This window comes from Procambarus clarkii, chromosome 71 (assembly GCF_040958095.1).
Source record: "Procambarus clarkii isolate CNS0578487 chromosome 71, FALCON_Pclarkii_2.0, whole genome shotgun sequence".
NCBI lineage: Eukaryota > Metazoa > Arthropoda > Malacostraca > Decapoda > Cambaridae > Procambarus > Procambarus clarkii.
Genome location: NC_091220.1, coordinates 15,888,700 through 15,901,330, shown reverse-complemented (window position 1 = coordinate 15,901,330; position 12,631 = coordinate 15,888,700). Strand labels below are relative to the sequence as shown.

General features: G+C 41.6%; 1 protein-coding gene across 1 annotated transcript in view; it reads left to right on the top strand.

Moving 5' to 3' along the window:
• The window catches only part of LOC123745589 (ubiquitin-conjugating enzyme E2 R2), a 72,370-nt gene extending 65,007 nt beyond the window's left edge, over positions 1–7,363 (top strand). The window contains exons 2-5 of the mRNA XM_045726280.2: positions 481–657; positions 2,830–2,972; positions 4,465–4,655; positions 4,947–7,363. Coding sequence (XP_045582236.1) covers positions 481–657; positions 2,830–2,972; positions 4,465–4,655; positions 4,947–4,987 — 552 coding nt within the window. The 3' untranslated portion in view covers positions 4,988–7,363. The remainder of the gene's footprint in view (positions 1–480; positions 658–2,829; positions 2,973–4,464; positions 4,656–4,946) is intronic.
• Positions 7,364–12,631: the final 5,268 nt, after the last annotated feature.

The following is a 12,631-nucleotide window of genomic DNA, read 5'->3' as shown; positions in this document are numbered from 1 at the left end:
GATTTCTGGGGGTTAAGGTCCCCTCGGCCCGGTCTCTGACCAGGCCTCCTGGTTGGTCTGGTCAACCAAGCTGTTGGACGCAGCTGCTTCCAGCCTAACGTATATATCACAGCCTGGTTGATCAGGAGGGGCATATCAAGTTCTCTCTCCTGAAAACTGTGAGGGGTCAGCCAGTTATGTCCCTTATGTGTAGTGGAAGCGTGTTGAACATTCTCAGGCCTCTGATGTCGATAGAGGTATCTCTCAGAGTACCTGTTGCACCTCTGCTTTTCAACGTGGGTATTCTGCACATCCTGCCATGCCTTCTGATCTGTGGTGTTATTTCTGTGTGCAGGTTTGGGACCAGCCCCTTTAAGACCTGTAGGATGTTGTACTACATAGTGCAGTACACTTTCACAATAGTGTTTTAAGTACATGTTCTCTTCTGTTACTTTTTCAGCCAAGTTTTCTCATTTCACTAATGTTTAATGTCTTTTTCAGGCACATGTGAAATTCCCGCCTGACTATCCCTACTCACCACCTTCCGTCCGATTCCTGACTAAGGTCTGGCATCCAAATGTTTACGAGAATGGTGACTTGTGTATCTCTATCCTCCATCCTCCAGTTGATGACCCTCAGAGTGGGGAACTTCCTTGCGAGCGCTGGAATCCTACACAGGTAAAAATTCATCTTCCTTATAATATTATGCCTTTAGTTGCACATGGTACTGTATGTAGACTGCAGTCCTGTACTATATTTATATTTGCACACATTTTCTGAGAGTTGACTTTTTGGAGCTTAATTGTTTATTTTATTTCATTTATAATCAGAACAGCTAGTGTTATTTCAATATTTAGCATTCAATTTGTAAAGTTTTTAATGGTAAAGAAAAACTCTTCTAGGAGGGCTGACTTGGTGAGTTCCCTGTTGCTAGCTATGACTGGATAGCTCCATGCATCATATCACACAAGGTCCTTGTAAGTCACTAACAGCCTACCTGAGACCAAAACCTGGTTCACTCACACACTAAGAACTGGTTGCTAGATCACCCTAACCGGAGCCGGTGGCTAAGCGGACAGAATACTGGACGCGTGATCCTGTGGTCCCGGCTTCGATCCCAGGCGCCGGCGAGAAACAATCTTTCACCCTGATACCCCTGTTACCTAGCAGTAAATAGGTACCTGGGAGTTAGTCAGCTGTCACGGGCTCCTTCCTGGGGGTGGAGGCCTGGTCGAGGACCGGGCCACGGGGACACTAAGCCTTGAAATCATCTCAAGATAACCGAGAAATAAGCCACGAGAAGAGGAGGGGTTGAGACACTAGTGCCCATAGATATGCTCTGCATGAAACATTAAATATAAATATTATATAAGATATAATTGACTTTCTTATTTAATGTTTTTAAGTGTATCACAAGACAGAAAACTATATCATTGAGATTGAGGTAATTTTGAAATACAGTGGAAAAAAACATGATAGTGTGTGTAATCACCACCCAGTACAATAACAATTGCCAACACCCATCCAAATAATTTTTCTCATTGTTTGAAAAGAAAAGTTTGAATGGAAAGTTATTTCCAGATTAAATAATCCCAGTTGACCAAAGTACAGTGAACATTATTGTAACTTTAATATACTGTATAACAAGAAAATAAAACTCTTAAGGTGTCAGTTTATGATAGTGTGTGCGATGATAATGTCAATAGTCGCAGCAGTTGCCCTCAACCCAGTCTTGTTTTCAATAATTGACATTTCACCGTTATGTTACGGCCTATTGTTAACACTCGCTTACCCCCTCCACAATGTGTTACCCTGTTTCCCCACTTCAGCCTAGGCTCAGGAAAATGTATTGATTTAATAATTTAATTGTCAGGAGACAGGCAGCCAGTGTGTATATACTGTAGATGTTTGGCTTATACTGTATCGAGGTCTCCTAAACCCTTCCCCCCCCCCCCCTTCCCAGGATGCAACTCCACTACAAGCTGACTAACTCTTGGGTGCCTATTTACTGTTAGGTGAACAGAGGCATTAGGTGATAAGAAATGTGCCCAACCATTTCTGTCTTGCCCGGAATTTGAACCTGGAATTCTCGATTGTGAGTCGAGAACAAACCCGACCATACTACCAGTACCCTCAGATTTAAATGTATAGAATAATACAAGTTAAGGAGGAAGGAAAGACTGGTACTGTCCAGTACTTATCAACAAGTATAATCTAAAGCTACTGTATTACCAAAAATTAACACCATAAAACTAAAATAATATAATATAATTTTTAAGGTGCTGGTGAAGTTACCGCTCCAGTCTAGAGGAATGTGCATTATGCATTATGAACTTAATACTCAGCCTTGGGTATTATACACACAAAGTAAAGGTAAATACTGTACTCATGGGCACAACCAGCATCCATTTAAATTAAGAATTACCTTTTGATATTTTAATAAACTACTTATAAACAGGGATTATTCACTTCAGTAATCACTGACTGTTAATGGTGTCTTGGCCTAACACTTAAACATTACCTAACCGGAAACAATAAGGAACTTAACTGAAATTTAAAAGCCCTGGTGGAGCAGTTGCTTTTCCAATGCTGATCACAATCTGCACAATCCTCTACTTGTTTAACCCCTGAACTGCACAGAAATTTGAAATATTATATCGAGGTGTTTGTGACTAAAAATAGTTAAGAAATCAAATACAGATGGTGATTGCAGAATATGAGGAAAGTGCAGATATGGGGTTGCAACAGTGTAAGGTTATAGCTAATTTCTCAGCCTTAAGAGATCAACATACAGTATGTGACTTCATTTACATTCTTTGTTGTGTGTTCTGTTAATATTTTCTTTTCCAGAATGTGCGCACAGTGTTGCTATCTGTAATTTCACTGCTGAATGAACCTAATACTTATTCTCCGGCCAATGTGGATGCTTCCGTTATGTACCGTCGCTGGAGGGATTCGAAGGGCAAGGATAAAGAATATGAAAATATTATCAGGTAGTTATTGTCAAATATATTTTTCTGAAATGTCATTCAGTGTCAAGTCACCTTGCACCCTAAAATAGTACATACGTTGAGTCTATTTTTGAGATACAGTATTTCCAGAAACCAGTGTCCTGAAAAGCCATCCTGGTTGATGATCGAGCAAAATGTTCACGATAAAACATGTTGATTAGGCATGATGAAATCAGTGTGTTGCTATACAGACCTTTCTTGTTCTTGTTACTACAAAGGATATTGTAGTTACAGTAATAGAAAATTAAGAATGATAATAAATGTGGAGTAGAATGATGTTCTGTGCATATGTTACGGTACAGCATTGATAACTAGAATGGAAGGTTGTAATAGTCTGGCATTTTGTTTAATAAAAAGATAAATCATTTAGTGTTTAAGATTAGACAGAAGAAAGGATGAATTGTACAACCTTAGTTGAAGTGCACTTGTGGATGTTGTTTTTTTTTTTTTGGCTGTAGGTGTTCCCTAAACATCTATGGTAAGTCTCGGCCTGGCCGCCTCCTGTTCCAAGTTTGTTTTCTTCGTAATATAATTAAGAAACGGAATACTATTTTATCAAACATTTGAGCATACTGCGACTATTTACTGAGAACTGCAAGTATGTATTTAGCTTGGTATGAAAACAGGATGTCTGTTGACTTCATTGGCAGACTCGGTATCGGTGTACTGTACTATCAGAATCGGTGTCTGTACCATCGTGTATTCCAGAGGGTGGAGATTGTATGTTGGTCTGGTCACAATGTGGTTGGTGTTTACATTGCAGCAATGATCATTTAATTTCTTACTTTCAGATGTCTAATGTCTTCCAAGTAGTTGTTTGTTTTATTGTCCATATGCTTTTTGGTGTTTTTTTCATGGTTTTGGATTAATCGCTGATCCCTAAGCTTCCTTCATCTCATAGAGCAAGCCAGATTTGCTCCTGCCTTCTGATAGGCAATGGTGGGTCCCAAGGTACAGTGCTTCTTCCTAAGGCATGGCTCAATTGGCCCTTAGCTTGGGAAGCTAATGAAAGTGCCTTCCAAGGCTACTCACTGATAAATTTTTAAATTTTGCCCCAAGGGGGCGAGTTTATTGGGCAGCGCCACTCATCCTGTGAGTGGACATACCACCAAAGCAGCATGTACAACACTCCCCAATAGGAAGAAAACCCACTGGGGTGTTTATCCTGTCACTTGTACCCAGACACAGTTGGGACTTGCTTAACTGTCTCACGTGAACAGCTCCTCAAAACAAGAAAATTCACTGATGTTATCAAGGTTTAATATTCATTGTTTATATCACATTTGAAATTTAATACCTAAATCAATTAACATTTCAGCATAATTGTTTTATTGTTGTCAGTAGGTTTTTCTATAAAATGTTTTAACTGATCATGTAAGTCCTTGGTAAAACCAACTGTACTTCTTCGTGTGCTCTATGTAAATTCATGGTGGAACTTCTTCACATGCAGTAACTTTTGTTTTGAATTTTCCAGGAAACAAGTGATGTCATCTCGTAGTGAAGCTGAACGTGATGGCGTGGTAGTTCCACTTACGCAAGAAGATTATTGTATCAAGACCAAAGTTAAGCCAGATACCGAGCCTGTAGATATGTATGATTTCTATGATGATGATTATGACATTGATGATGAAGATGACGACGACGATGAAGAGCTCTCAGATAATGGTGAGTATAAAAATTGCAAACTTTGGCTTTATATATTTTATACATTTTTAACGGCTTGTTGAATAAGTTAACTTGTGAGTCTTCCACACAAAAATAGCACATTACATTTTAACAGGTTTATACTAAATTATGAAGTTAAAGATCATTCGTTACAATAATTCAGTTAAAATTTGAGGTACCATTTAGTAGCTCCCTGAGAAAGGTAACATAATTAATATGGATTTTTCATTAATTAATATGGATTTTACCAAATTCTTTTTTAGTCATTATCTCGTTAATTTTTGTTTTCAGATATTGATGATGGCGACGACAGTGGTAATGGTGAATCGTGATAGGCTGGTATCGGTATACACACTGGAGGGTGGTCTAGTTGCTGGCCCGAATGCTTAAACGTCCCTAGAGTAATAGAAAAATCAGCCAAACATAGTAATTTTTCACATTGCATTAATTGATCAGTTATGAAAAGTGGATTCTCCTGAACCTGCCAACTCTTAAGCAGTTATTTAAGAATTCGGGCAGAAATTGAAGTGAAGTCCAAGGTAGTGCCACCCAGTTTCCCTCACACATCACCCATTGTTATCACTATCACATTGGCCCCATGCATCTTATGAATCCTTGATCAATTTGTACGTGACTCCTGTGCAAGGATGTCTGTGACTACTAATTTTCTGTCATTGATTTGACAATGTGACTCGCCAGTGTACATTCACAAATGCGTTGCTGCGATCACGTTCACTTGTGAAAATGATAACTCTCACGCACCCACGTTTCGGGAGATGTGTATATGCCGACTGATCTTCAAAGTCATCGTCACTTTCCGTGGTAACTAGAATTGCCGCTGTTATCAGAGTGAGTGTGGGGCATATGATGAGTTCACTTGTGTTTTTGAAAGATCACACAATTTCTCTCATTTTTTCTAGATTATATTAATAATTTATTGAAGATGACAAGTGCTGTGAGTTTATTAGTGAAAACAAATATTATTTTTGTTTTTCTTTCTTAGTGGGAGTATGGGGCCAGAAATTGCAGAGAATATAAATTAGATCTTATGTTTTTGGCATATGGTATTTGTAAATTGAATTGGAATTATCAATATTTATCACATTTCAAATAAGCCTAAGCCAGTTTTTATTATTCTAAAAGGGGGTTAATTGATATTGTGCTATACAAGAAAAAATACTTAAACAAATCAGCCTTCACATAGAAAAGTAATAGTGTTTGTAATTTTGTTGGTGGCAAATATGGTGATCAACACTAGCTTTAAGGTTGATTTGAACTTGAGATATCATTGGCAACTCAGCCTTAAAGATCTTGTGCCTGAATAACAAGCAAAGTGTAAACTGCAGTGTTGCCACTGGCAGCTATGCAGGCAACAGACTTCGTTACTCGTTATGTTCACAACTTTTATCAAAATGCAAGTTTGTTTAGAGCTTATTCTATGAGGCATGGCTCGAGGGGGGGAGGGAAATACTTTATAATGCCATAATTACAAATTTTGCATATGTGAAAAGATTGGGGACTCGATGCAGGATCAGATTAACTGTATGAGGTAGTTTAGATTGATGTGTATCATGTGATTTGCAAAGTTGTCTTCATCTATGAAAAATTCTTGTTAAATTGTTTGACAATAATATTGTGTGAACGCTATGTACTTTATTTCTTTTCACAAGTAATAATTCCATCCAAACTGAGAAATATAATTTTTCATGTAGAGTAATTAAAAGCAAGTTTCAGATGTTTACATGAAAGATATTTATCTCTTTCCTTGATTATCATTGCCTTCAGCTATGTGCTGTTTACTCTGATGTGTAATGTTCTTGCTACTGCCATTTTGAGTGTTCCCTTGCTGTAATCAATATGAATTCAGATTTGATAATGCAGGTTTGAGTTAATCAGCTGTGATAGCAAGGAGAAAATTGTATGGCCTCGAGGATTCATATAGTTTGGACACACTGTGAGAGCAGATGAACGGGGATGGATTTAAAGAAGTAGGATTCATTGTACATAACTCATTGTCATATTTATAATCACCTTTTCTGTGGACTATGATAGGAGGTATGTTACCATAATTGAAAAAGTTAAGATTTCTTTCATGCAGTCTTTAAGTGCCAGAGTTATCTATGATATTTCTACAGCTCAAGATATCTGGAAGAAAATTAGAAGAAATGTAAGCTCTTCTTCAAAATAACATATCTTCCGAATATACGCTGATATTTGCTCATTTGTTTCTTTAATCTCGGTTCTACTATTGTACTATGGCTTCACTAAAAGTAAAACAAAAACATTAAAAAACTTAAGAGTTTACTCTAAGATAGCATGAGTACCCAATTTCAGATATGGATGTTTTTCTATATGTAGCAGAAGCTGTATTTAACGTTATTTTTGTATAGTCTTATGACAGGAGGTATTCTTAATGGCACTTTCGAGCGACCTCGTGTGAGAATAGGCCTCGGTACCAAGTATTTCAGCAACACTTCAGGTATTTTGTTTGTAGTGCATATACTTCAGTTGCAAGCAATGCTGTACTTATACTGTCATTAACAGCATCACAAAACTAATATAAATGCCAGAGTTATTATCTTAAGTTGCTGAATAACTGTCCTTCAAAAAACTGCTGTATGGAGCTGGATACAGACTGCTGCACTTTTGTATGGTTAATTGTAAGGATTGCAGGCTTCATTTACTGTAATAAAGATATTGTTACAAGTCTTTGAGTTTTCTATGTGTATTCCCAGTATTATTCTGTATAATCAGTTCATCTTTTTGTACAACATTATATTCAGTTTTCTAACTGAAGACAATAACGAGAAAAGGATAAGGTCTTCCCCACCCCAATCATTAGTTAATGGGTTACTTCATACGTTTCATATTTCAGATAAATATGTAGATACCTGTACTGTATAGAACACTAGGATATGGAAAGCACTCAAGGGTATTAATTCTATGCCTATTATTGAGTTTCAAAAAGCTCTTGATGAATGTGAAAATGATTTATACCGGTAGTGCTTTTATTTGAAACTGATAAAGGTAATTACACGGCAGAGCCAATTTGATTAAAAACTGAAACCGAGAGGATAAGGAAATGAATTGAAGGTTAATGAATAGTATAGAGCAATGTATGATGGAGAGGCTTGGTTAAGGAAGAGAAAAGTACTGTTGAAGAAAGAAAGAATAAATGTAAAAATAAAATAACCAATTTAACAGAAATGAGCAAATATCTTATGAAAAAAGAAAACAAAATAAAAGATACAATTTTAAATATTATTAAATCTTAAATAAGAGAAGGGTAATCGAATTAAGTTTTTAATTTTAATATAAAAATCCTTGCCCCTATAACATTGCCAACATGCACAATCTTGAACAGCATTCTCAACAAACCGAGCCACTGGTGATGCTCATAGGGTTGCACAAACATTATTTGTCTACAGAAGGCTCTTGTTGCAACATGGTTATAGTGTGTGATGCTCTGATAAACCATCACTTGTCAAGAAGAGAGGAATACTGCGTTGTTTGTGATCAATGTGCCCAACACATAGTAACTCTAGCATCTATCCTCAGTGGGGAAGCATCCATGCATCCAGGGCACCAAACAGTGGACTTAATTCTATACAATAATTATACTCTTGTGAATGCAGGTAGTGGTACTCGTGTAGATGATCAGTCAGCAGCATTTTAGCTATAGATTTATCTGTCCTCCCCTAATATAGCACCAAACCTCACATATGACAACTCCCTTGAAAGCAACCACTTTCCAAATGTTTTTATTGTATCTGTGACAACACGGTTCTGGACTGGGGGTCTTCCTGCAGACCACCAATACAGATATATCTGGAGATGACATAGACAAAAAGATGCACAACATTAACATTCGCTGCAGATTTGGCTATTCTTAAGATGTCACTAGTTCTAATAGTGTTGAGTTTCCTGGTGGATGCCAGAGTGCCTTGAAGCACTTGGGAACTCCAATAGACTTTATAGGGTTTTTGATGGAGACTACACAAAAATATTTCCCTGCTAAAAAATATGGTTGAGCTCTAAAAAGGATACTTAAAGAAGCTATGCAAGATTCAACCCTTTCTCAGATCAAGTCGACCATCCAGCAATCGACCCCAAAGACACATTCATAAATGTTAACATGCTGTTCATTCAAAACAGAAATTTTCTCAAATATAAATTTATATTATTTTATATTTCCATATTGTACATAATTAGCCACTGGTTAGGTTAGGGGTTTAGGTTCTGTTGGTGATTATTTGTATTTATAGTATGTGGGTGAAGCATTTAGTGTTGTGGTTCGAACAAAATTCGTCAATGAAGCACTTATTCCGGAAGTGTTCGAACATCATCAGTTGTGAGTCGTGTGTAAACCGTTTTTCATTCATAAACGGGGTTTGGCAGGTGAATGAATGGACTTTGAGTCTGTTTAGAGGACGGGCTGCAAGATTAGTGGAGCTATGCTTCCATAGTAAATAAAGGCATCAGTCTCGACCAGGTCTAGACCATTATTCACAGAATCAATAGAAAGCACTCCCACAACCCAAATCACCTTCTCATATTTAACTATACTTGCATCGGTGGCCTACTGGACACTGCCAACACACACTACAGGAATTTTGCGAACACTAGCAGCTCGGCCAATTACCATCCTACTTTTTCAGCTCCATAAGGATGTGGCTGAGCAATTGCCTATAGACTATGTCACAGATCCTTTTGTAGGCACAAACGATTTAACTTTCAATGAACTTGCATGAAAATTCTGCAAATGCAAGAGTCTTAGATCTTCCAGGGTGACTTACAACATTCTAAACCATCTTGGTCAACCTATCCTCAAGTTGCTGGAAATATTCAATGAGATTCTCTTCTTTTTCTTTCTTTGCCCTCTTGCTTTCTTCCCCTAGACGATCTGTTACTTTCTTTGTGGCTTTTTGTTAGTTTCAAGCACTCTTGTACTGTACTTCATTTTGTACCTTTGTTGCAGTTATGGATATTCAAGCACTTAACAGTTACCTTTGTCACCACTGACATTACAGTAATGATAACTTATGTGGACTACCTAGTTACTTCCAGTTGTTTGTTACCCATTCTATTTCTTCCCCTTTTTACTTGTAAAGTATTACTTTGTTTATTTACAGTCTTCCTTTATAGTTACTATTATCTTTGTACCTTGTACTTACATGAATTTACCCGAGTAATTCTCTAGTGGTCTCAACGAAGTCAGGAAACCGGCAGCTTGTCAAAGGTCCTCCCATTTGTCCTGATTTTATCAAGTTTGATCTTGAATTGCAGCAGTGTTTTGGCATTTACGGCTTCGGCGGGTAGGCGGTTCCATGGATTAGTAACCTTGTGGGTGAAAAAGCATCTCCTGTTCTGTCCTTCATTGCGGCTTGAGCTTGAAACCGTTGCTCCTTGTTTGTGTTACATCTGACCTTCTGAACAACTTGTTATCTTGAGATGATTTCGGGGCTTTAGTGTCCCCGCGGCCCGGTCCTCGACCAGGCCTCCACCCCCAGGAAGCAGTCCGTGACAGCTTCCTGGGGTACCTATTTTAATCCAGGTACCTAGTTTACTGCTAAGTAACAGGGGCATAGGGTGAAAGAAACTTTGCCCATTGTTTCTCGCCGGCGCCTGGGATCGAACCCAAGACCACAGGATCACAAGTCTAGCGTGCTGTCTGCTCGGCCAACCGGCTTGTCTCGATCAACATCCTCCAAATTGTTCAGTACAGTATTTGTGTGTGTATAGTACAGTACACATTATTTATACTGTACTGTATACTGTACACATCAGTACAGTATGGTGGTTATAGGTTTGTATAATAAATTAACTAAACTAAAACTGATGGATTCTGATTTCAAGGTCCTTTTCTTCATCAATCGGCTGCAAGTTATTGTTGTTAATTTGGTGGTTGTGAAAAATGCCAAAACACTCCTGAATTTTTAAATCTAGCTCGAAAAAAAGCAGGACAAATGGGGAGGACCTTCGACCAGCCGCCTTCCTGTCCTCATCGAGGTCACTAGAGATATAGTACGGAGTGAGGTGACGGTGTGTGAGGTGCTCCCAGGGCCACCAGTGCCTCACAGGAGACTTGTAGAGTGAGGTGACGGTGTGTGAGGTGCTCCCAGGGCCACCAGTGCCTCACAGGAGACTTGTAGAGTGAGGTGACGGTGTGTGAGGTGCTCCAGGGCCACCAGTGCCTCACAGGAGACTTGTAGAGTGAGGTGACGGTGTGTGAGGTGCTCCAGGGCCACCAGTGCCTCACAGGAGACTTGTGGAGTGAGGTGACGGTGTGTGAGGTGCTCCAGGGCCACCAGTGCCTCACAGGAGACTTGTGGAGTGAGGTGACGGTGTGTGAGGTGCTCCAGGGCCACCAGTGCCTCACAGGAGACTTGTGGAGTGAGGTGACGGTGTGTGAGGTGCTCCCAGGAGACTTGTGGAGTGAGGTGACGGTGTGTGAGGTGCTCCAGGGCCACCAGTGCCTCACAGGAGACTTGTGGAGCGAGGTGACGGTGTGTGAGGTGCTCCCAGGGCCACCAGTGCCTCACAGGAGACTTGTGGAGTGAGGTGACGGTGTGTGAGGTGCTCCAGGGCCACCAGTGCCTCACAGGAGACTTGTGGAGTGAGGTGACGGTGTGTGAGGTGCTCCCAGGAGACTTGTGGAGTGAGGTGACGGTGTGTGAGGTGCTCCAGGGCCACCAGTGCCTCACAGGAGACTTGTGGAGTGAGGTGACGGTGTGTGAGGTGCTCCCAGGGCCACCAGTGCCTCACAGGAGACTTGTGGAGTGAGGTGACGGTGTGTGAGGTGCTCCAGGGCCACCAGTGCCTCACAGGAGACTTGTGGAGTGAGGTGACGGTGTGTGAGGTGCTCCCAGGAGACTTGTGGAGTGAGGTGACGGTGTGTGAGGTGCTCCAGGGCCACCAGTGCCTCACAGGAGACTTGTGGAGTGAGGTGACGGTGTGTGAGGTGCTCCCAGGGCCACCAGTGCCTCACAGGAGACTTGTGGAGTGAGGTGACGGTGTGTGAGGTGCTCCAGGGCCACCAGTGCCTCACAGGAGACTTGTGGAGTGAGGTGACGGTGTGTGAGGTGCTCCAGGGCCACCAGTGCCTCACAGGAGACTTGTGGAGTGAGGTGACGGTGTGTGAGGTGCTCCCAGGAGACTTGTGGAGTGAGGTGATGGTGTGTGAGGTGCTCCCAGGGCCACCAGTGCCTCACAGGAGACTTGTGGAGTGAGGTGATGGTGTGTGAGGTGCTCCCAGGGCCACCAGTGCCTCACAGGAGACTTGTGGAGTGAGGTGACGGTGTGTGAGGTGCTCCCAGGGCCACCAGTGCCTCACAGGAGACTTGTGGAGTGAGGTGACGGTGTGTGAGGTGCTCCAGGGCCACCAGTGCCTCACAGGAGACTTGTGGAGTGAGGTGACGGTGTGTGAGGTGCTCCCAGGGCCACCAGTGCCTCACAGGAGACTTGTGAGGTGCTCCCAGGGCCACCAGTGCCTCACAGGAGACTTGTGAGGTGCTCCCAGGGCCACCAGTGCCTCACAGGAGACTTGTGGAGTGAGGTGACGGTGTGTGAGGTGCTCCCAGGGCCACCAGTGCCTCACAGGAGACTTGTGAGGTGCTCCCAGGGCCACCAGTGCCTCACAGGAGACTTGTGAGGTGCTCCCAGGGCCACCAGTGCCTCACAGGAGACTTGTGAGGTGCTCCCAGGGCCACCAGTGCCTCACAGGAGACTTGTGAGGTGCTCCCAGGGCCACCAGTGCCTCACAGGAGACTTGTGAGGTGCTCCCAGGGCCACCAGTGCCTCACAGGAGACTTGTGAGGTGCTCCCAGGGCCACCAGTGCCTCACAGGAGACTTGTGAGGTGCTCCCAGGGCCACCAGTGCCTCACAGGAGACTTGTGAGGTGCTCCCAGGGCCACCAGTGCCTCACAGGAGACTTGTGGAGTGAGGTGACGGTGTGTGAGGTGCTCCCAGGGCCACC